The following is a 24,272-nucleotide window of genomic DNA, read 5'->3' as shown; positions in this document are numbered from 1 at the left end:
CACATTAAAATCTATCATCTATGTCATATTCTGCAATTCCCTTTTCTACATAACGAGTACTTTTAAGTTTTGTATTTGAATCATATTTCTTTTTAACTTTTATTCATGGCTGAATTAAAATCCAAGTGGCAAACATTAGTTGATTGGTCTTTTAAAAATGTTACTGTACACTCGACATACTCAATATTCTGTAAAGTAATAATAAATCTGCTGGTATACGAGCTTCTTAAAGGTGAATATTCATTATCTTCAAAGTTTTCCATGAAAGTAAACGCAGCGTCTCTGCTTTTCCTGATTGTTGATCACACAGAAATAACTTGAACGTGTTGGCTTCAGCAAAAAGATGGAGGAGCCATCGCACAACTTTGTGACCAATCAAATTATCTAGAGACCAAGAGACGTGGGGCTTTTGAGGCCCCCTGGGAATTCGGAGCACCCGGTTCGAAACCCCGCCCTCTCACCATGTAGCTGTGTCCATGCTTCGACCGCAGCATGAGGACGATCTCTTGCAGGTTTCGCAGGTAGGTCTCCTCCGGACACGCGGGCGGGCAGAACAAGGTGATGATGCGCTCGGTGATGTAGGTCAGATCGATCCGCTGCGGTTCGTCCATGACTGATGTCGGTCACATGGACGCCCCTGTAGAGAGACGCGGGTAAGTGAAAGGCAGGGTGTGTGTCAGCAAAGGCCGTGGAGAGTTTAGGGGAAGCGAGAACTTTCTCCCAGGAAAGAGATGCTCGGGTTCAACCGCGGTCAACCGCTTAAAATCCCCTAACTCCTTTTTACTGGATGTGACGAGTCAAGGCCACAAAAATAAAGAAGATGAGGAAGTGAAGCGGTTGCTTAGTCACTGGAAGCCCCCCGGCTCGTGACCGGAGGGGGGATGATGATGATGAGGATGATGAGTCAGAGGAGAACGATTCTGCCCAAACTCAAGTTCACAAACCTCATCAGCACAAAATCACTAAAGTGAAGCTGACAAGGACGGAAAATCAAGGCCTCGAGAACAAACTAACTGTGAAAACATGTGACTCCGAGACCCGTTGTGTTGGTTTCAAACATGAAATGCTGTGAAAACAGAAATGTCTCAGTTTCTGATGAAGCACAAAGTACGATGAGGGGTTTACAAGATGGTTTAATAGAGGTGAACGCGTCGTACAGTAGATCCACGAGCCATCAAGACAAGAACAACTCTCAGGTTGCCAGGTTGCGGAAAAAACCTCCTCCAGCACGACACCACTTGTCCTGTCCTATAAATTCATCACCTCTCCAGTGCTTGAGAGCCGCGGGTCAGAGGAGGAGGATTGTCCACAACCTGGCAACCCAGAGGAGTTTTCTGATTACAAGTACAGTAGGAACATGCCTGTAACGTACCAAGGCCTTGAAATGTGTCTTTTTGTTTTTTCAACACGCTGAGAACCTCAGAATCTAATCTGAGGAATCCGGAGGAATTTCCTCCCACATTCCTGAGTAAACCCTCGGGGGGGGGGGGGGTGACACGCGTGTCGGTGCGTGTCCATGGGAGTGGGATCGGCCCGACGGCGGGAGCTCGGGGAGACGTGGTTGACCTTCCCTTCACCCCGACCATGTGACCACAGGAGAGTAAACAGTGATGCAACCAGTGCTCACACACGGGACCCGTCTACTGCAGCACCGACGAAAACTTCTGTCCTATCACGTCGTCCTGTTTCATTCTTTAATCTTTATTGGTTCATTATCGGAATGGTCGCGCTGCTCTTTGACATAACATTATCATAACTGGATCATATGTGCTGACTCAAGTTAGTTGAGCTATTCCAGGAGAGACAATGTGAGTCATAAAAAAAAATCACAATCCAAAATAAACGTAAGTGTTCAAAGTTTCATGTTGTCTTATTTTTAATGAGTAAATGAAGTACAGGATGCCACGGTGTCGTTTGAGGACAAAGTATGAAATGTTCTCTCAATAAATCATTTCCGTGCTTCTTACAACTTCTAAAATGTGAGGCCAAATTATCACGATCGCCCCCTGGTGGCTGGCTGCAGTACAGGCCGTAAGCCCCGCCCCCTCCATGGTAGCAGATAGGACATGGACCAAACTTGTGAACTGTTTGTTCACGTGTTCATGTTTCTGATCAGTTTAGTTCTATATAGTAATTTGATGCTATAAAAACGGAGTGACGTCAGGATTGACAGCTGAACACTGACTCGCGATTGGTCGAGCTAGTACGCAAGCCTCTGACTCCAAATGACGTCGCCAGGCTGAGATGGCAGCGACCATATAGCTTAATTTTTGTTCAGCGGGAGGAAGCGAAGACGCGTCGTCCATTTTTATTTACAGTCTAAGATAAAATTAAGAATTCATTTTTTATTGATTGGTTTTTCTTTCATTTGCCATATCATGAAATTAACATTAACACAAGGCAGAATTATATAAAAAAAAAGGCCTGTTGGTTCAACATTATTCGTCTCTGTTTTGCAAGTTGTATTAAATCTACCTTTACTGTGTACGTCACCAAAACATGTACTACCAACATTGGCATAATCCTTAAGCAACGCTGTGGAAATTACTGTGCAGCTCTTGTTCAGTTTTTGCAGAAAAGGGAAGCAAAAGAAAGTCCAGTCAATAAAACTTACCGATGCTATTTGACGCAGGTCTGATCCGTCACCAGCTTCCCACCAGAATCCAAATTGTGCCAAAACCGGAACCTCCCTTCTCTTTTATTCGAGGTGGAATTGGTGCAAATCTGTTCCTTGAACTACACGTGACATCTTCTTCCTACATACAAAGTAACATGTTTGACATGTCCACACAACCTCGTGCGCCTCCCGTCACTCAAACCATCTTGATGAGCGACCGCTCTTCAATTATGTATCGCTGCTCAGTTTTTTCCAGCAGTTTCAGCCTGTTGCCATCTAAATCTGTCAGCGCTCCGCTTGAGGAACCAAAACAAACCAAAGTGTGTGACCTCACCGCACACACACACACACACACACACACACACACACACACACAAGTGAAAGTCCTTGAGCTTAAAGTCGCCACATGTAATTATACGTGTAGTCTCTATTCCAAAATGCATTCGACATCTTTGTTTCTTTCTTTTCTTTTTGTTTTCTCCTTTTGAGACACAAGTTGGCAGCGGGAGGAAGAACAACATCGTCTGGCATCTCAAGACGAAGAGGGCCGTCGATTGTGTGGCAAATTAAAACTGACACACTGTCTGAAATTGAAAGTGTAAAAATACCAGAAGTGCAGTCGACAGCTGCAGCAGCGCCTCGCTCACTGCGACCATCTATGTTTCTTATTACCTCCATTAAGATCATCCCTCAATCGGATTACACACAACATCTGATTCTATCACAAAGACATTGAGCTGAGCTCATTTCATTTGATTCTTCCAGGACATCTCGATCAACTCCTGCTCGGTACGTGTCATTAGTGTCACTTCAGTCGAGGGAAGTGATGCAGGGAGTTCATTTTGCGTTGGTATAATAAGTGTAATCATCACACGCCATGAGAAAGAAACAAAACAAAACAGGCTTTTAAGACTAAAATGATGGATTATGAAGTTGGCCTGAATCCCTGTGGGGATTATAATCTCCTGGGGGTTTGGAGTCTGTCAGTGTCACCCCCCCCCCCCCCACCCCCCCCCTCGTCCCTGAACACATCTGCAGCGAGACGTCATCCATCACACGCTCCTCGATCTGCTGAGTGGATGAGACCTCACGTCCACGTCCAACCAGTGCACTTTGGATCATTCACCGTATGCTGACAAAAAAAGACAAAAGGGCGGCGGAGGCCTCGTCCGCTCAGACTTCGCCCGGGTGAAGTCGCGCACACGTCAACGTACAACAGAGGAGCTCTTACCTCGGGTCGGCTGCTGTCGATGCACTTGACGAGAAGTAAGAAATCACAGCTGCACGACAAACCCGATGAGAGAGAGTCTGTGTGTGAGAGCACGAGGCGGAGACTCGACCGAGGGGGCGGAGGAGGAAGAGAAGGGGAGAGAGAGAGCATGATAAACTCTACTGTTACAGCCTTTGCACTTTGCCCTCTGTTGGGCTGCGGTGTGACGGCAGCAGTCCAGCCTGTTGGGGCACATGTGAACGTGATAAGGACACAGACGCCTCTCTCTCTCTGAAGCACTCAGCTCACAGACAGTAGAGGTGTTTGAACAGGGGGGCGCCGTGGAAACACAAAGGTTTGAAACAGTGAAGGACACAAACTCACGTGATCTCCGACCCTCGGTCTGACAAGAGAGAGAAGATGAACTGGATCCTCCGCGGTGTCGTTCGGGCAACATCCCACTCGGTGCACGTTTAAATACACGGGATCCAGGAGCCGTTGCAATGTTTATTTATTGTTTGTTTCGATGGTAACAGGTTGAGATGGTAACAGTGGTTGTTTTTTCTATACAAACAGGAAAACATTACAAATATGAAACTTTCCGAGCAAATAATAAGTTGTTTTTCAGACATACATCATTCATACATCCACAATATGCACATGTTCTCTCTGTTCCCATGGATCAAACTCTGGAATCTATCCAGCACAATAAAACACAAGACAGTGTCGATGTCTTACGGAATGAACATTTCAAAGGTGAAAATCGATTACAAAAGAAAAAAAACATGTATACGTGACTATTTACTTTTAAAATTTCATGTACAAACTGTTGATAAAATGTTATAATGTGAATCAACCTACCCAATAAAGAAGTTCAAAACGTCTTCACTTTAATCCACGACAGAATTAAAGTTCTTCTTACAGTATCAGCGTCAGATAATTCACATAATATATAATAATAATGTAACACTTGCCATTTTACTCAGCTCAGAGCTTTTTTTGCAATTAAGTGTTCTCAAACTATAAATATGATATTAAGCCATATTCTTTATATTATATTTCATACTTTAGTTATACAGAGTAAAATAATACGTGGTTGTTAAATCTCACTTAAATGTGTTTTATTCATTCATTCCACTAGATGTCGCCAGAAGACGAAGAAGTTACATCCACGTCTCCGTGTTTATGTCTACCGACAAAATAACAAATAAAACTCAACAACAAAGTAACTGTAACGTTTTATCGTATGAACTTATGAATGAGGTCATCAGGCAGGAGACAGGCATTAATGTTCAAAATTATCCTTTTTTTCTTATTTTTTTTAAAAGTTAGGACTGTTCGATGCGCTCGATGATAAAGTAATGTAACTGCAGTTTATGATGCATTCACTGCCTCATTTAAACTCGTAATTCTTAGCTTCAAAAGGTTGTAAACGACAAAATTCCAGATTAATACACTTTATGCTGATATTTAAAGGTTCCTCAAAAAAAATTATTGAGTCTCTACTTCTTTGAATCAGTAGCTAAGATGATCTTGATAAGATAAATGATTTGCTATATATTAATTTCCGTGTACATACGTGGGTGCGTCTGATGAAATAAACAACGGCGTCGCTCTTTCTGCTGACCCGATCTTCTCTTCCTCACATTTACGAGCAATTAACACAATCAACAAGATCACGTGACGGCAAAAATGACGGAATAAAAGACATTTATTAACATTTAAAAAGTGTGGAAATAGTAACATAAATAAATCAACGAATAAGATACGTTCACAAACTTCCGAGGTACGTCGGTACGTGAACGCGTCATAATTCATATCCAATGAGACCCCGCCCTTGTCCACCGTGTCCGCGGCCCCGTGTCACTCACTCTCTCCGGTTTGTACAGTAGCGGTCGCGCCTTCCTCGCGCAGGCTTCCGTGGCGACCAGCTGAGAAGAAGAAGAGGAGGGAGAGGGAGAGGAAGAAGAAGAAGAACCCGGTTCTCGTGTCAGATCCGCCGGTTAGCCGGTGAGCTAACGGGCGCGGCACCGCACGCCGGGATGTAGCGGACTAATAATTAAACTCTCCGGGGACGAACTGCGCAGCACCTTAGCATGCTAGGCTAACTCGGCGGAGAAACTACAGCCAAAGTGAACCCGCTCGCGTGCTAACGGCTCGGAGCTAACGGCTAACGGGGCTAGCGTCCACCTGCGGGGCGGTTGCTAGCTGACTGCCGCCGCCGCCGCGAGGCTAAACGGGGGGGGGATGGACAGTTTGAAGGTAAACGAGTGTGGAGCGGCTCCGGCGGAGGGGAGCCCGGATCCTGGCAGTGACGGTCACGGCAACTCCACCGCGAAGCCAGGCGGATTGACTCCGCCGCTCGCCGCCGGGAAGAGACCGTCCATCGGGGGGGAGGACGACGGAGGCGGCGGCGGCGGCGCAGAGGCGAAACTCTTCGGGAAGGGACTCGCGGCCACCTCCCTCCTCCAGATCGCGATCAGGAACGGGATCTACCAGAACCAAGTGGCCAACAACATCAACATTCCCGCCAACATCTACGGTCTGACGTCGGTGAGCGGCGGCGGCGGCGGCGCCTCGGTCAACTCTCTGCTGAGCAAGCGGCGCCAGAGGCACAAGCGGAACCTGTCGCTCGGGGCTCCGCCGACCGGCTGCTCGGCCGCGCTGTCCTCCTCCTCCTCCTCCTCGTCCTCCTCGGCCGCGGAGGCGGTGGCGCCCGCGCCCTCCGTGTCGCCGCTGAGCACCCTCAGCCTGGACCGGCGGACCTTCCTCCGGCAGAAGCAGTCGAAGCAGCTGCAGGCCTCGGACAGGACGTGGGCGAGGTCGGACCCGCGGCGGGGCTGCGTTCACGTCCACGACTGGCTCGCGCCCTCCTACCCGCGCCCGGTGCTGTGCACCGTGGACACCACCGCGCGGGAGCTCGCCTGCAGGCTGGAGGGCAGCAAAGCCGGAGCCGTGCTGAGGATTAACCACAAGACTCCCGCCGCCGATTCAACAGCTGACAACTGCCGGGACACCAGCGGGCTCGCGGACGACGCGAAGACTCTGCGCGGGGACGAGGAGGGCGACCGCGGGAAGCTGTTCCATCCCGACGACACCACGGCGAGCAACTCCTCCTCGTCGTCGGTCCACCTGAGCGACGCGGACGCGGACCCGGACCCGAGCCTGAGCCCGAGCGTGGCGGACGGCTGCGGGCTCTACTCGGGCTCGGACGTGGAGAGCAGCACCTGCGACGAGCTCAGCCTCCGGAGCGCCGAGCACCGGGACGCGCCGGAGGGACCGAGCTGCGACAGCGCCCCGGAGGAGGGCGACGCCGACCCCTTCGAGAGCTCCTCGGACGACCTCGCCTCCTCTCCCGCGCACTCGACCGGCGAGCCCGCCCCCGGCTGCACCACAGAGCCCACCTCGGACCCCCCCGAGCTAACGGAGCCTCCGTCCCGGTGCCCCGGCAGCTCCCAGTCCAGGCCCCTGGGCGGCCGCGCGTCCGACCCGCAGGTCCCCGGCGGCGGGACGCGGCCGGAGCCCGTCGTCCACGTCGCCCCGAGCCCGGCGCTCTTCGTGCAGCTGCACGGTGGGGCCGTGCGGCGGCTGCGCGACGACGAGAGGCCGCTGCAGATGCTGAACGAGTACCTCGCCGACCTGGGCTACGGGGACGCGTGGAGGGCGCAGGAGGAAGGGATGAACCCGGAGACCGGCTGCCTGCTGCGGTTCTACTTCGGTGAGTAGCGCAGAGCCCGAGCGATGTTATCGACCGACCGATAATATCGGCCGATAATCGGTCGGTCGATAATATCGGTCGATGTGATGTTAGAGTGATATGAGCCTTTAAATGTTGCATTCATGTTCAATTTTAGGTTAAAAATAATAAATGATTATTTTCTTAATTCAACTTTTATTTATTTATTGGTCTATTTCTGTATTTGTTTTTTCCATTTATGGTTATTTATGAGAAAGTTTATGGTTAAACTCAGAAATCAAGCCCCAATTACATCATTTCTTTGTCATAAAGGTTTGATAAGGATATCTTAGGAATCATTGACATATTTAAAATTTAAAAAAATGAAAATATATGTACATATATATATTGATCTGTCAGTGTTGTTCCTAAGATTTTCGTTATCAAACATTTACGACAAAGAAATGTAAATTAGGCTTGATATTTTATTATAGCCGTAAACTTTATTCATGAATAACAACACAATACAAACAAACAAATTCAAAGTTTTTTTCCTGCATTTTTTATTCTGTACATTCAAATATTTCATATCCGTAAACGTAAGCGCGGATGCCGATAGATGTCTGTTAAAGGCTCATATCGACCAATGTTTCGGGAACCGTGTACTCCCTAATATCGATCTCGGCATCTGGCCCAAAAAATCCATATGGGTCGGTCTCTAGTGAGTAGTGGTACTTTTACTCTGAGACGCAGACAGATGGAAAGACAAATCCTTGTGTGTCTGTGTGTGTGTGTGTGTCAAAACCCAGGATTGATTATCCTACGAAAGGTTTTATATAATGTATATTTTAAATATATACTGTCAGAGAACAGAGATCCCTGCTGGTCACACTGGGCCATTTTTCATTGTGCCTGGTTTCGCCTCTGCTCAGTCATTGTTCATCCACTGTGCTCTCATTGTGTTTGACCAGTGGGACGAGTGTGTGTGTGTGTGTGTGTGCAATTGTCCTGCGGGGACAATACCCAGTGTAAACCCTCCCCAACGTGTGTGTGTGTGTGTGTGTGTGTGTGTGTGTGTGTGTGTGTGTGTGTGTGTGTGTGTGTGTGTGTGTGTGTGTGTGTGTGTGTGTGTGTGTGTGTGTGTGTGTGTGTGTGTGTGTGTGTGTGTGTGTGTGTGTGTGTGTGTGTGTGTGTGTGTGTGTGTGTGTGCGTGCAGACACATCTGGAGGTAACAGGTGTGATCTTTCCAACAGGCCACAGACTAAAAACCACGAGGTGTTGTTCATTCATTCATTCATTCAGCGTCTCTTCTTCTTGCTCTGTTGTTGTTGTTGTTGTTGTTGATGATAATAATCCTGTTTTTCAGTGTAAGAGGATGTAAAAACAGCCGTGATCTCTTATGGGATTATTGTTTCGTTTTTTCAACACCCTCAACAAGCACAGCAGGGGGATGAAGAGTGAGGAGCTAATGGTGTGACGACGGAGCCAGAAAACAAAACAATATTCTCTTTTACTCAAATCAACGCAGACTAGGGTCATTTAAAGGGGCATTAAGCGATTCCAAAGCAATACGCGTTTTGTAAGAATCGGCGAATATTTCCTCGCCGTAATCGTCGCCTCTGTGTGTGCGGCGGGGAAAAATTGCGGGTTTTCCTCTCAGTCCTGGTTCTGTAAATCAAAAACAAAATGAACGGTGCGGACCGAACCACACAACCGCGGGTTCACCTCGTCGACACCTTAAGAGATGTGTCCCGGCCCGAGCGCTAAAATCACAACAACAACGACAGAAACAAGCTGAACCTAGAGATCAATGCTGCGTTCCAATACACCTCGGAGCTCCGAGCTCGGGAGTCAGGTTGGTGAATTCCGAGTGGAGATCACAACGGAGCGAATAACCCCGAGCTCCGACTTCCGAGGTGTAACGGAACTCGGCAATACACTCGACGAAGGCTGCGGCCAGTGGTTCTTTTTTTTTTAAGGATTGATCAGTTAAATTCACTGCTCCTCGTCGAGAGATTTATTTAATTTTTATTTTAAAAGAGAGGAAAGGAATAGAACTTTATGAATAAACGAGACAGTGTCTCTGATTCTAACTTTTCCGTCCTCTCGGTTTGAATCCTTCGTTAAGCGTTCCCAGTCGGGCCAAAGAGGCGAGCGTCTGACTAAGCAAAAAATCTCACATTGCCAAGTATTCTCTCTCTCTTTTAATCACACACACACACACACACACACACACACACACACACACACACACACACACACACTGCTCAGTGTGCTGACGGTGAGAGAAAGGCGACCCAGCTGGACCTCAGATTTCACCTCCTCAGTGTTTTCGGAGAGTCTCTCGGAGACGCTCGCGGCAGCAGACGCCTCCTCATCGTCCAGAGGTCACTGCTTCACTGTACAAGGTGGAAATCAGACCAACTCATCTGACACACAGGGCCAAAGATGCGTAGGGATTTACACTTCGATCGTTTTGTCCCAGCGGTGTTGGCGAGTTCATGTTTATGGCGAGTCAACGCACTGGACAATATATTTAAATATAGTTTAAACGAGTAAAATTATATAGGAGATGACCTGAAATGGAACAGAACAGGAGAAAATACAGTGGAGTGCAAGATATGAATAAAAAGTCCTACATGTTATTAAATAAAATTCAGGAGCAATCAGAAACTCTTGATATGAAAGAACTGACAGTCGGAGAGTTTGTTCCACGCGTGGCGGATATAAAAACCATGTTCAGTATCTCGGTCCAGAACTAAAAATCTCTCTGAAACTCCGGCACAGTCTTGATATTGCTGCTTATAAGAAAGAAGGATTAATATGCCTGCAATTAACGTTCATTATTTTCATTATTTATTAATCTGCAGATTGTTTCCTTTACTAATTGATCGTTGGTTTCGTCTGTAAAACACCAGAAAATGGAGAAACGTGTCCCACGGTTCACAGCTGATGTGTTCAGATGACTTGTTTTGTACAAAACCAAAAAAAAATTAAATTCAACGTCACATGTCCCAAAGAAGAGCGTGAAACTCTCATATTATTGAAGGTGGAATCCATAAAAACGTTGACATTTTGGGTTAGAAATTGGTTTAAACAATCTATAAGATCTTAAAAATAGCTGCTAATAAATGTTATGTAGAATAATCAACTACTTGTTGATTTATAGAATTTAGAAAAATGTCAAAAACAGTATCCTAGAGTACAAGTGCCTTGTTGTGTTTGGGCAAAGAAACAGTTTGCAATGATATGAAACAGTAGAGATAAAAATCATATTTTTTTCTTGTTGAGAACGGAGAACCAGCAAAAGCGACGGTTAAATTATAATCGATTAGCTGATAATCTGTCAATCGACTCGTAAATGAATGGACTTAATCTGTATCCAGCTCTGGTCCGACGCCGCTCGGTCGTCGGGGACGAGCTGCACCAGAACAGTCGAGTCGTAGCGTGAAACAGGAACAGGAAACGGATGTCGGCCGCTCGCCGAGAGACAGGATGTTCCGCGCTGAGATAAAAATGGACGGAAGGAAAAAGGGCTGAGGGATAAAGTAGGACACGCCCGGGGGGGAAGGGTGGAGTCGCACGGCAACACACAACCCGCGTTATTGTTCACGTGAACACGAGAATCAGATCGATCTGCTCCGCCGGTCACACGGAGAGTTCACGTCACATTTAGAAGAAGAAGGAGCCACATGATATCAACCATCTTTTTAAAGAAATGACGTAAATATTGTCACACAACTTACAGCTATGTGGAGGTTTTGACTCGGCTCTTATCTTTATCTCTTTCTTCCATCTAGAGATGTAACGGTATGAAATTTAACATCACACGGCTATAGTGACCAAAATTATTAAAAAAAGTAATAATTCTCTGATTTCAGCTTTAAATGTGAATATGTTCTGTTGCTCCTGTCACAATGTTATTGTTATTCTAATTGGGGAAAAAGTGGTTACCGTATGAAATGGTGTCTGGGAAGGATCTGGTCATGGATTCAATAATGTTATGCTGAATGAGGGTGAACTGAATATCTTTGGTGTGTGGACAAAACAAAACATCATGTTCGAGTTTTGTGAAACACGATCGTCATTTTTCAAGATTTAACGACATTTTATTAACCAAACAACAAATCGATTAATTGAGAAAAACAATCGTCAGAGATGAATCCATTACGAAATTAATCGTTAGTTGCAGCCCTATACGCATTCATACATTACCATCGGCGTGTTGGTGAGCGACCGACTGGCGTTCCCCTTGTTCTCAGAAGAACGCGCAGGTTGGGGTTGGTGTCCAGCTCACGGAGCAGCAGCAGCAGCAGCAGACGACACTTGGCCTCGTGTCTGTACTGTAACTGAACTGTAGCTGCTCTCTGAGCCAGCGGTGCCACAGATCATCACGTCTGAGCGACCGCTCACTCCCTCTCAGCCCCTCGGGCTCTAAGCCACCACTCTCATACGTAACCACGCGGCTCCCTGTCTGCAAGAAGAAGAGAGTTCATTCACAAAAAAATTCCACAGAGCTAAAAATGCATGTGGTTCAGAATAATCTCCACGCTGCTCACATCACCATCGTGTGTGTTCCCTCTCTCTCTCTCTCTCTCTCTCTCTCTCTCTCTCTCCAGGTAAGCCTCGCAGCGCGGGCGGCTCTGAGCGCGTGCAGCTCTCGGGCGCGTTCAACGTTCGCAAAGGGAAGCTGGCGCTGCCGGTGAACCGCTGGTCGAGGCGCCAGGTCACGCTGAGCGGAACCTGCCTCATCGTGTCGTCGGTGAAACACGCCCACACGGGCAAGATGCACATCCTCCCGCTCATCGGAGGAAAGGTACCGGGAACAGAACTGTGTTTGTGTTGAGGCGATGACGCCGTCTCTGGGGCCTCGACCCTGTGGCGCAAAACATTTTGGGTTTTGAAACTCAGAGAACTCCAGGCTACGGTGGCCCTGATGGTCCAGAGCACCCCCCCCCCAAAGAAAACACAAGCAAAATTAACAAAACACAGAAAGAAATATCAATTTGTCAAAACTAAAACAAAATATTGTAAAAAGAAATGTAGAACCAAAAGCAGTATGAATAAGGAACTAGATACGTTGCACTGTATTGATAAATATAACCACTTATATATATATCTATAACCACTACTTTATGTTTTAGTTTTTAATAAGAGCCCGACACATATGGATTTTTGTTGCCCGATATCGATATTTGGGAGTACAAGATTTCCGATAGCGATCAGGCGATATATATATATATATATATATATATATATATATTAATCTGTCAATGACTCCTCAGATGACGTTATCAAACCTTTATGACAAAAGAAAAGTAATCAGTCAACAGAGACATTTTATTGATATACTTCTTTTTATACAATTTTATACATATTCTTTTTTACTTTCTTACTAAAAGTTTTAAAAATTTCGTTTTACACGTGCAATGACAATAAAAGGCCTCATTCTATTCTAATTGAGGCTTGATATTTTAGCTTAACCATAAACTTTTATCACAAATAACTGTAAATAAAAAGGAAAACACAAGTTCAACCAAATATACAGAACTTGCGTGAAAGACGTAAGTGGTGTTTAAGAGTTGGACGCAGGGCACTGACAGGTGCGTCGTGTGCTGCAGGTGGAGGAGGTGAAGAGACACAGTCACTGTCTGGCCCTCAGCTCCGCGGGTCCTCAGAGTCAGACCTACTACATCAGCTACGACTCCTACACTGAGCATCTCCGCTGGCACAGGACGGCCTCCAAGGTGCGTCCACGCTCACTGCCTGTGTGCGACCCCGCTGACATTTCTACGGACACGAACTCAAGGTCCATGTATATGGCGTTGGCGCCACGTCGGCTCACGGTGTGTTTTTCCTTCCTCTCTCCGCTCGCCGTGTCAGATTGCGTCGCAGAGGGTGAACTCGGTCGACCTGTCGTGCTGCAGCCTGGAGGAGCTGCCCGCTCAGCTGTTCTACAGCCAGGACCTCACGCACCTCAACCTCAAAAACAACTTCATGTCGCCCCACAAAGGAGTTCCAGCACTCACCAGGTGAGTTTCACCACAACGCACTCCCGGTGACAGGAGGAGCCGTGTTCTGTTCCCCTCCTTTTGTCATCCTCTCTTTGGGAAGTGTGAGCGTCCCTCGGCGGTTCTCTCTTATGTCGTTGAGCTGCCATATGGTCAGAAGAGGAAGCAGCTTAGATCAAATTACAGCTGACGCGTGCGTGTGTGTGTGTGAGACTCTGTGGTTCGGATGATTACAAAGGAGCTGCTGTCACGTTTAGAGGTTTGACCTCCGGGGCCACGCGGCTGTTCCTGGTTTTTCCTCGTCAGATTTGTCAAATGAGTCGCTGACGTCACAGAAGAGAAGTCGGTTTGTCCGTTGTCGCACCACGTTCACACCAAGTCAGTGGAAAAACTGATTAAATAGAAATCTGTCTGACATCGTCCTCTTGTCCCTATAAAATCTTCTAAAGTGGCTAAATTCACTTTCTCTGAATAATAAATAAATAAAAATGTTAAAAACATTTTCCCAAATATACCTTGTCCAACTAAGATTAATATAATCATTTATTGATCCCTGTGAGGGAAATAAGGGAAACACAGCAGCAGACAGAACAAGTTCAAGTAAAACAGGAAAATACAACAAAATAAAAAAAACTGCTGGTTATTATTATTATAATAATAATGAACTTTATTCATACATCACTTCTCCAAACACAGCAACAAAGAGCTTCACATGGTTGAAACAGGATTAAAACATTTTCAGGATTAAAACAAAATAAGAATTGGGAATAAAATAATACAGTATTATAATAAAACAATAAGTTTAATATAATAACACAGACAACGCATGTAGGTAATAAAATGGTCGACTAGGATTAATAACAGGCTTATGTTAAAGAGATGCGTTTAAGGTCGTAGGCAAATTCATTTCTGCCTCTCTTGATTTTGGCGTCTTTGCTGACACTTTATGTTCAAGCCTGACAGACATTGTTACATCACTTGTGTGTGTGTGTTTGGATATATAAACATGTATCTATACTTTCATTGTTGCTCTGTAAACAAACGTTTCCCCGGGCGCCGTCTTGAGGAATGTGTTTGTCCGTGACTTTCGCCCTCAGAAGGACGTGGGTCAGGTTTTAGCCTTTGGCCCTGACCCGTCTGTGAACTGGATTAGGTTTGGCGAGGCGAGCCAGGGAACAATACACACACACGCGCTGACACACACACGCACACACGCTGACACACACACGCCTTTTAGCCGTGTAAACATTCAGCTTTAAATAGTTTGTGTTGTGCGGCCTCCTCCATGGTTATTTCCCCCTGCTCATGACACGTCAGCTGTTATGTAACTTCTCACAACCCTTGTTTTTTTCACCACTCAGAGATTAATATGACCTTCCCCTCTCTCTCTAGGTTTTGTAAACTGAGAAGCCTCAGTCTGTCAAACAACTCTCTGTCCCACTTCCCTCTGGCCGTGTGTGACATCACCTCGCTCACCGAACTCAACTTGTCTGGGAATCGTCTGTCGTCGCTGCCTGCAGAAGTCGGGACCATGCACAAGTGAGTGGGCCGGAGGAGGGTGATGATGATGATGGTGAAGGCCGAGAGCCAAACATTACCTCAGCCACTGGGCTTGTAGTTGTGGTTCCATGACAGCAGATGAATCAGTCTCTGTATTAAATGAACAATATGCTCCGCAGCAGCACTTCTGTCCGGGTCATCGGTTCACACTGTCCCTGGTTTAAAACCACGTACTGCCCCTTTAAAGACCTAGAGTCCGACCTGACAGTAAAAAACACGAGGCCACGGAGGAAATTGTCTCGGTTATTGATTTGCGTTTACCAACCACTCTTGGTGAAAGATGGACGAACATGACTTCTGAAGTGAAGCCAGAACATCATGATCGACCCCTGGTGGCTGGCTGGCAGTAAAGGCCATAAGCTCCGCCCCCTCCATGTTAGCAGATGGGACGTGGACCAAACTTTTTTCCTCAAAGACGTATTATCACACTGATGTATGTTTTTCTAAGTTTCAGCTATTAGTTATTTGATACAATTAAAAAAAAAAAAAGCAGCTGACGATGACTCACGATTGGTTGATACCGAGGCTCCACAACTCTGGCTCCAAATTACGTCACCAGAGCAAAATGGCGGCGCCCAAGACCTTTTTTGGCTTCGTGTTATTACGCGTGAGAGGAGGCGGAGATGTGTCGTCCATCTTTATCTAGTCTACAGTAAATATCTGAGATTAGTCTTTATGTGTTCAACAGACGTTTTCCATGTCTGACATTAGTCCCCGCCTTTTTATTTCACTGTTACATCATGACGACGGTTGATGGGGAGCGATGTGTGGATCTGTCCTCACTCTGTTGGCCCGTGTCCAGTCTGCAGACGCTGCTCCTCGACTGTAACTCCCTGAGCGTCCTGCCGGCGGAGCTGGCCGCCCTGGAGGCCCTGACCTACCTCGGCTTGTCCTTCAACTGCTTCGACCGCGTGCCGGCCGTGCTGGAGAACCTGCGCGGCGTGGAGAGACTCTGCCTGGCGGGCAACCAGCTCTCCGCGCTGGACATGGTGGCACTGCAGTGGCTGCCCGCTCACCACGTAGACCTCAGGTAAGAATATCTCCTCACCAAACGCAGACAGGAAGTCGTTCTCGAACAAAGCTCGGCTGAAATTCAACACGTCCCCTGAGACTTTGCAAGAAAAATGTGCTCCAGATTTCTGACACCACTGCCTCTCGGTCCTGTTGTAGCCTTTTAGAACAACTCTACGTTTCCAGTTGTGCCTTACATTTAATGGTGTAATAATAATTATCATTATTATAATAATAATTAACTTTCGATGCCTGGTGACACATTCTGCTCATATTTAGATTGATCATTTTTAATCTAGGTTATGACCTGAAAAGGTTTAAATGCTCTGATGTTCAGTTAACACATCCGTTTCCTGCAGCTCCTCTTTCACAGCCTCTGTCTGAAACACTTCCTGTCTCTTTAAGGCCCCTCCCTCCCCAAATCTAGCCCAGTCTGCTCTGATTGGCCGCAGCTGGCTCCACGCTGCTGTGATTGATCACGTCCGCTTCCAGCGCGTGTATGACGTTTTCTCGCACTCGATTTACAAGGCTATGTTTGGGGGCGTGTCAGACTAGCTGCTAGACATGCTTTATGCACTTCCATAACATGGTGATGTCACCACGTTACGGAGGTTACCGTCCGGACGACTGACGAATCGTTTCAGGAGCGTCAGGAGTTTTCTGCTCGGGGAGAGGAGTTCCCTTGGACGTTGGGGCTTTTTAACTTTGCAGAACTTTTACAAAAAAAACTATAACACACTAGAGGAAAGAGAAAAACTGAAGGCAGGATATTGCTCCTCGAACCAATTTTCTTCACCCTATTCTTCCTTTTTGAAGCCGAAACAATGAGAAGTTTAAATCAGAGCTGAAAAGAATCAATGAATCCCTGTCACTTTCCTCTGTGGTGCAGATTAAACCGGCTCCAGACGGTGACAGTGGGCGACTCGGAGCACCTGGTCCACGTCCTCCACCTGGACCTGAGGGACACGGGTCTACGGGAGCTGGACGTCACGTCGCTCTGCAGACTGGAACTACTGCGCTGTGACAGGAACTCCCTGTCCCTCCTCCGAGTCAGTGGCCACGCCCTCAAGAGCCTGCACGCCGCCCACAACGGTAACGCGTCCGACGCCCGCCCGCGTGCACCGTGTAGAGGTGAGCTGGCGTTCGACGGTCACTGTAAACACTCCTCTCTCTGCTCGTTGTGTGTGCAGACCTGCAGCAGCTGGACGTCCAGCCCGCGCCAGAGAATCTGACGGTTCTGGATTTGTCCTGGTATGAAAACGCTTCGCTGACCCGTTCACAGCGTTAGTAGAAGAAGAAGAAGGAGAAAAAGAAGAAGAAGAAGATCACACCCACTCACTCACTGTGTGTCTCTTTTTCTTCTAAGGAACAAGCTGGGGAGTGTCCCTGACTGGGTGTGTGACAGCAGCAGACTGGAGGTGCTGGACATCAGTCACAACTGTGTTACTGAGCTGCCCATACGGTGAGCGTCACACACACACACACACACACACACACATACACAGAGCAGGATTATTATAGTTAACGAAAACTAAGGTAAAACTAAAACTAGTTGTGAAAGAAATTTAACGTTCCCGTTTAATTTGACCTCTTGACACAGTTACATACGTTCCAGACGGGGGCAGCAGAGAGCTCAACTGGACTTTTATGTCCCACACTGACAATTTGATCATAGGTTGGTTTTTTTTGACGGGTCCACACATAATGATGACATCATACGTTCAGCTTCAGTCAACACGAAGCACTTAAGGAGCAGCTGAAGGTCAAACTCTCTGAGCCTCAGTGGAAAAACAAGGTCACTCGAGCAAGGAGGTTTTGTCTACTGTCCTGTGTCACACACACACACACACACACACACACACACACACACACACACACACGCACTCTCGGTCTGAGCCTCCTGTGTTCTTTGTGTGTGTGTGTGTGTTGCAGGCTGCTGTCCAGCGGGAGCCTTAGGAAGCTGCTCGCAGGCTGGAACGACGTGTGTCGTGTGGCCGAGCGTCTGGAGAGGTCACAGCTTGAGGTCCTCGACCTGCAGCACAACCACCTGACGGAGCTCCCGCACAACCTGTTCATGAAGGCCCAGAGGTGAGCACACACACACACACACACACACACACACACACACACACACACACACACACACACACACACACACACACACACACACACACACACACACACACACACACACACACACACAACCTCCCTCGTCTTCATTTCTTTCCATCATGTCTCTGTCACCTCGCTCTTTCTTTTATTTTTGTCATGTCATTCTCTTGAGTACTAACTTCATATTCTCTGACGGGATCTTCTTCGCAGCCTGCGTTACCTGAACGCGTCGGCCAACAAGCTGGAGAACCTCCCCGTCGCCGGCCAATCGGACGACAGCTCCAGCAGCCTGGCAGAGCTCTACCTGACCAACAACAGCCTGACGGACAAGTGCGTCCCACTCCTGACGGGACATGGCCTCCTCAGGGTGCTTCACCTCGCCTACAACCAGCTGCAGACCTTCACCGCCAGGTACAGCACAGTACAGATCCCAAACACACTGAAGTAGAGATTCAAGCTCTGATGCTGTCCTAACTATCTTGTTTTTGCTCCTGAAAGACATGGTTCGTTTTTCACGTTCAGTCTACGATCACGGTCGTTCCTTGAGAAACAGCCGTAGCTTCGCGAGAGAGTTGAGTCCGATGAATGAACTACGTTTCCTCCTCCCGCTGCAGTAAACTGGCGCGGCTGGAGCAGCTGGAGGAGCTGGACCTGAGCGGCAACAGGCTGAGGTCGGTGCCCACCACCATCCTCAGCTGCCAGCGCATGCACACGCTGGCGGCCCACTCCAACTGCATCAACGCCTTCCCAGAGGTCCTCCAGCTGCCGGAGATCAAGGTCAGTCGGGCTCAGCGTCTTTCATTCCGCTGTGCTGCTGGAGACTGAAACACCTGCATCAGCTCTTCCCATCGTGGAAGTCACTTCTGGGAATTAGGGAATTCCCAGAACATTAGATTTTCCAGGAAAAAATTCATGGATCATGATGGAAGTGAATCAGGCATATTTAGGTTTGATTTTAGGACCTGGCGGAGGCTCGTTCAGAATTATTCCTGATTTAGTCATTTTTAAATGTCAAACATTCTGGCTCGAGGTATTTCGTTGAATTTTGGTACCTTCGATACTGAACTACCTTCAGGCTTCTGGAGATTCTCCTCTGATCTTCCTCCCTCTCCTTCCTCCTCAGTGCGTGGACCTGAGCTGCAACGAGCTGACGGAGGTGACTCTGCCGGAGACGCTTCCTCCGAAGCTGCAGGAGCTGGACGTCACGGGGAACCCTCGCCTCAACCTGGACCACAAGAGCCTGGAGCTCCTCAAGTAAGAGATGTTCCAAACGTTAAAACACACACACTGCAGTGTGTAAGGTACAAATTCTCATCCCCCCGTCTCCTTCTCTCTGCAGCAACATCCGATGTTTCAGAGTCGATCCGTCTCCGTCTGCTGCGTGTGCGAGCGAGGGCCACGGGGCCCCGGCGGTCTGGAGCCACGGATACACCGAGGCCTCTGGGGTCAAGAACAAGTCAGTAGCTATGTGGCATCGCATTAGAAAATGTTGATGGAAACGGCGAAAAGAATTCTCTCAATTCGTCAAAAAGTGTTTGTTTTTTGGCCTTTTTTGCGAAAAAGAGTTCATGCGCAAAATATAAGATGGAAGCAACTTCGCTGAATAAGTTCTCCACGTTTCTCTCTCTCTCCGCTGCCAAGCGTGCAGCATGATGTCGTATGGGTATGTTGCCAAGGCAACTTTTGTTTTGTTTTCCCGGTTTGCAAACCTCTTCTTCTTCTACTGTTCTATCACAGCCGTGTTACGTTAGGCCTACCTAACCTACAGCGCCATCTTCTGACCAAACTGCTCTAGTTAATTCGCTCCAAACCAGTTGATGGAAACGCACATAATTCACATTTTCTCATTTTAGACGATAAAGCACTGTATACATTTGGGCCGTGGATACAGCCTGATTGACAGCTGGTACTGTCCAATTGGTGCAGGTGGAAGTGCAGTGGATCAGCTCTCGGTCAGAGTCCTCCGCCTGCTCCTCCAAATGTGGTTATTTCTGCTTTCAAAAAACCCGAAATGGCGTTGAACTAAATTCAAAACGGCAGAGCACTGAATTGCCACTGGCAAAGTTTCGCTAACACTTCCTGTCAGTAACAGTTCCGCCTCGTCGTCGCTCCAACAAAATTAATTCCCCGCTCTTAACTTTTCACCGTCGCTCTTCCTTAGCAACCGACAGCGTGTGGATGGAATAATTTCTTGTGAACATTTTCCACGTCTTCCTGTCTGCCGCTCCTCAGGCTGTGTGTGGCGGCTCTGGCCCTGGACGGCTTCTGTGGCATCCGCGAAGCTCTGTACGGCGTCTTCGACGGGGACAGGAACGTGGAGGTGCCTTACCTGCTGCAGTGCACCATGGGAGACGTGCTGGCGGAGGAGCTCCACAGAGGCCAGAGGCAGGACGACTACATGACCAACACGTTCCTCACCATGCAAAGGTAACCACACGTAAAAACACATTCACACTCGAATGTTTCCACAAATACAAACACTCACGCGTGTTCTTTCCGTGCCGCTCCGCCGCAGGAAGCTGGGCACAGCCGGGCAGAGGTTGGGCGGCTCGGCGGCTTTGTGCCACATCAGACACGACCCCGTGGCTCCGGGCGGAGACGGCGGCTGCTTCACGCTGACGGCCGCCAACGTGGGCCGGTGCCAGGCGGTCCTGTGCCGCGACGGCAGAGCTGTGCAGCTGTCCGCCACGCACACCGTGAAAGAGGAGGCGGAGTATCGGAGGGTTCGCCAGCACAACGCCGTCATCACAGAGGTAAACACACACAGAGGTCACTCAGGTTTTATGAGCCACAGATTTGATTCAGTAAAAACACTAAATGTTCTCCTCTGGTTTCAGTTGATGTAAAACAGCAAAATAATTAGAAGTCAGGACTTGGAACCGGAGAATATATGACATCTTTGCTTAAAGTTCACAAATTTTTCTCCATGTGCAGGGTCATAATTTCTTTATTTGGCGAGTTTTATGTGCTGTAATGTTACCCGATCAGCTGTCAAGACGGCTGTAGCCACGGTAACAAGGGCGTTGGTTCAGATGTAACAATTCGAGCCAGATATTAAAAGTCGGGATGAACCTGAACCACCTCAGTAGACAAGACTTTTTATATTTCATATGTAACTTTATAATCTGTATGTTGGCGGGACCGTGTTACTTTGTGATTTTCAAGACTTTTCAAGAAGTCAGGAAATGCAAGGATCTTCAGACTTTTGGGTGCGACAAGCAGAAACTTTAACATGAATGAAAAAAGTTATGAAGTCTGACAGAAGGAAACGGGAAAAACCCGAAAACCATAAATTGGCACTTTAACAAATGATGGAGACGATTCATCGAAAACCAAAATTGTCTCCGTTGGTTTTTTTCAACAGCAGAATAGAAAAACTAATAACAAACGTGAGTTAGTTCAGATATCTGAAGTTTGGTGTGAGAAAAATTACGTAACAGCCCCTTTTTTTAATCTTCTTCTGCTGCAGGACAACAAAGTCAGTGGTGTGACCGACTCCACCAGGATCATGGGATACTCCTTCCTGTGCCCGTCGGTGACCCCTCGACCCCACGTCTCCACGGTGACGCTCACCCCGCAGGACGAGTTCTTCCTCCTGGGCAGTCGGGGATTGTGGGACATGTTGTCTCCCAGCGAGGCGGTGGAGGCGGTCAGGAACGTACCGGACGCTCTGACCGCCGCCAAGAAGCTGGTGACGCTGGCCCAGAGCTACGGCTGCTCCGACAGCCTCAGCGCCGTCGTCGTCCAGCTCAGCATCACCGAGGACTGCTGCTGCTTCTGCGAGCCGCCGCCGCCGCCCCCCAGCCCCGGCCCGGGCGCACACACCAGCACACACCATTACTCCACAAGCGGTGGCGACGGCATACCGCTGCCGCCGGCCTCCTCGGGAACAGCGAGCGAGCTGAGCAGCGAGTTCAGCACGTCGGAGATGAGCAGCGAGGTGGGATCCACGGCGTCCTCGGAGGAGCCGCCGCCTCAGACCGAGCCCTTGACGTCGCACCTCAACCTGCCGGGACGAGCCGGCGTGCGCAGGCCGGCCTGCGGAGGCGGGAGCTTCCAGAGGCAGTTCTCCGGAGCGCTGTCGGACAACGGGCTGGACAGCGAGGACGAGGAGCCCATCGCCGGCGTCTTCTCCAACGGCAGCCGCGTGGAGGTGGAGGCCGACGTCCACTGTCTGAACCGACACGACGGCGCGGCGTCTCACGTACACTCTCAGGCTCAGGCGAGCGCAGACACGCCTCCTGCCGCCGCCTCACTTCACGAGCCTTCGCCGTCGCCCTTCTCCTCCCAGTCGCCGTCCCCTGTCCCGCCCTCGTCCCCTTGCCTCGGCGGCGAGGCTCGCTCCGGGACTCTTGGCCGCAGGGCTCGAGCCAACGGCTCCGTCGCCTGCCAGGGGCGGAGCCAGGACCTCATCGAGGAAGCGGCCGACGCACCAGTCAGGAAGCAGGGCGGCTACTTCAACGCCCCCGCCCAGCCGGACCCCGACGACCAGCTCATCATCCCGCCGGAGCTGGAGGAGGAAGTGCGGCAGATCATCCAGCAGCAGCAGGAGCAGATGCAGACACACAACCAGCCGCCGGCGCACAGCTTCCAGAAGCCCGCAGACTACTTCGTCACGCCGCTCTAACTCTTGTCCCGCCCGCCTCTGCTTCTCTTCCAGGATTTCGGGGACGGAAAACCGCAGAGTCGGGACGCAGCGTTCGGTCGCACCTCTCCCTCCAAAAAACCCTCTGCGTCTTCTGAACGTGGACCAGAGACTAGTTTCTTTATTTTTTCTACTGTTAACTCTACGCCCCTTCAAATGCAATTTTTTATATATAACACTTTACGTTGATTAGCTCCTCACATATCTTTGATTTGACGAAGCACTTTGGAGGCTTGTTCTCAGACGTCGGAGGTTCATTCTACGTTCAAACCGGTACTTTGAGATGTTTTCGTGGCCGTCGGGAGTTAGTAGAACTGTTTAACTAACTCTTAAGGAGTTTAATACTTTAAAAGTGACTTAGTCACTGACGCGTACTAATTATTCTCTGAGAGAAAAAAGACGATTATTTTCGGGAGGTGGGAGGTTGTTTTTTTTCCAGGCGTTTGTTGTTTCTCGAGCGGAGCAGATGTTCCGAGTGGTGCTGCGGTGGTGAGTGATGAATGTTCTCAGAACAGTGTTACCGTTTCTCTCTTTACTACGGCAAATCACGCAACAGAGCTACTTTTGCTATATAATAAATTAAAGTTTTCAGATAACCACGACATGTTGACTCTGACTGTTTGTCACATCATCGTTTCATTCTCAAAATTCTCAAAAGTTTTTCCTCGTGACCCTCTCACTTTGTAGCCACGAAGATAGTTTTGGTTTTGACGTAAGATTTTTTTAGATTTGGCTTCTAAAAATTTCTAGCACCACTTAAAATAATTCAGAACAATCCCAGTGTTTTTAAAAACATAACTTACCATAAAGATCTATTTTAAGTTTTACCTGGAAAGCTGGAACATGGGCAGAGAAAGAATCCATTACATTTTTAGCGTGAATCAGGAAAAAGGGAAGGATCCAGGAATTATTTTTAATTTTTTTAAATGCTTGGCAAATCACAACATAAATTATTTGTAAGATATCAGAATTTCTTACAAAATAATTTAGGGTTTAAAGTTGTGGATTGCAATAGAGCTGGTATTTGGAGAGCCTCACATGGGGCACCACTTGTTGTGCACTGATTTCACAGGTTTACAGTACTAGTTTATATTAATATTTTTTATTATTGTTAACAATTTTCTTGGATAATTATTAATAACTTGCTTATTTCCAAATCTGAGGCAGCAGAGAGAAGGAACAAGGCGGCGGCGGCAGAAGTGTGTGGAGGGAAACAGAAGTCACAGGAGACGTCTGGCGCCCTCTACAGGCCGATCGTCACAAACTGTCATGTTGAATGGAGTGAGTCACATTAGTGGTTTAATTTGAGAAGATAATCTTTGTATTATAAAATCCAACCTCTGATATATAAAAAACAAACATTAATTCATACCAGTAAACAAGTAAAAATCATTTCAAAAAAGTCTAATCCAACATATAAACCGTTCACT

At 48.0% G+C, this 24,272-nt stretch overlaps 2 protein-coding genes across 8 annotated transcripts in view; one reads left to right on the top strand and one right to left on the bottom strand.

Moving 5' to 3' along the window:
• LOC118317717 (tensin-3) overlaps nt 1–3,983 on the bottom strand; it is a 42,488-nt gene extending 38,505 nt beyond the window's left edge. For 3 of the 7 annotated variants that reach the window (XM_047336783.1, XM_047336787.1, XM_047336788.1), the window contains exons 1-2: nt 3,849–3,983; nt 462–637 (exon numbers count right to left, since the gene is read on the bottom strand). In XM_047336783.1, the coding sequence (XP_047192739.1) occupies nt 462–611 (150 nt within the window). In that variant the 5' untranslated portion in view covers nt 612–637; nt 3,849–3,983. Of the gene's footprint in view, nt 1–461; nt 638–2,614; nt 2,757–3,848 lie in introns of all 7 variants that reach the window. The other 4 variants (XM_047336785.1, XM_047336786.1, XM_035646640.2 and 1 more) reach the window with 2 other exon arrangements.
• A 1,691-nt stretch (nt 3,984–5,674) lies between these two features.
• On the top strand, nt 5,675–23,444 carry LOC118317715 (PH domain leucine-rich repeat-containing protein phosphatase 1-like). Its single transcript, XM_035646634.2, has 17 exons — nt 5,675–7,545; nt 12,123–12,319; nt 13,125–13,250; nt 13,387–13,535; nt 14,907–15,053; nt 15,877–16,104; nt 16,975–17,177; nt 17,276–17,336; nt 17,452–17,547; nt 18,018–18,173; nt 18,408–18,608; nt 18,812–18,974; nt 19,321–19,451; nt 19,537–19,653; nt 20,430–20,624; nt 20,713–20,950; nt 21,667–23,444. The coding sequence occupies exons 1-17, from the start codon at nt 6,075–6,077 to the stop codon at nt 22,822–22,824; spliced, it is 5,037 nt and encodes a 1,678-aa protein (XP_035502527.2). The 5' UTR covers nt 5,675–6,074; the 3' UTR covers nt 22,825–23,444.
• The last annotated feature ends 828 nt before the right edge of the window (nt 23,445–24,272 follow it).

Source organism: Scophthalmus maximus, chromosome 13, assembly GCF_022379125.1.
Source record: "Scophthalmus maximus strain ysfricsl-2021 chromosome 13, ASM2237912v1, whole genome shotgun sequence".
In the NCBI taxonomy this organism is placed as follows: domain Eukaryota; kingdom Metazoa; phylum Chordata; class Actinopteri; order Pleuronectiformes; family Scophthalmidae; genus Scophthalmus; species Scophthalmus maximus.
This window is presented reverse-complemented; position numbering and strand designations above follow the sequence as displayed.

Bases quoted from the DNA above. Each gene is read 5' to 3' on its own strand.
- LOC118317715 (XM_035646634.2), top strand. From the start codon at position 6,075: ATGGACAGTTTGAAGGTAAACGAGTGTGGAGCGGCTCCGGCGGAGGGG. The intron at 7,546-12,122 runs GTGAGTAGCGCA...CTCTCTCTCCAG, and splicing joins CCTGCTGCGGTTCTACTTCG to GTAAGCCTCGCAGCGCGGGC. The intron at 18,609-18,811 runs GTACAGCACAGT...CTCCCGCTGCAG, and splicing joins CTGCAGACCTTCACCGCCAG to TAAACTGGCGCGGCTGGAGC.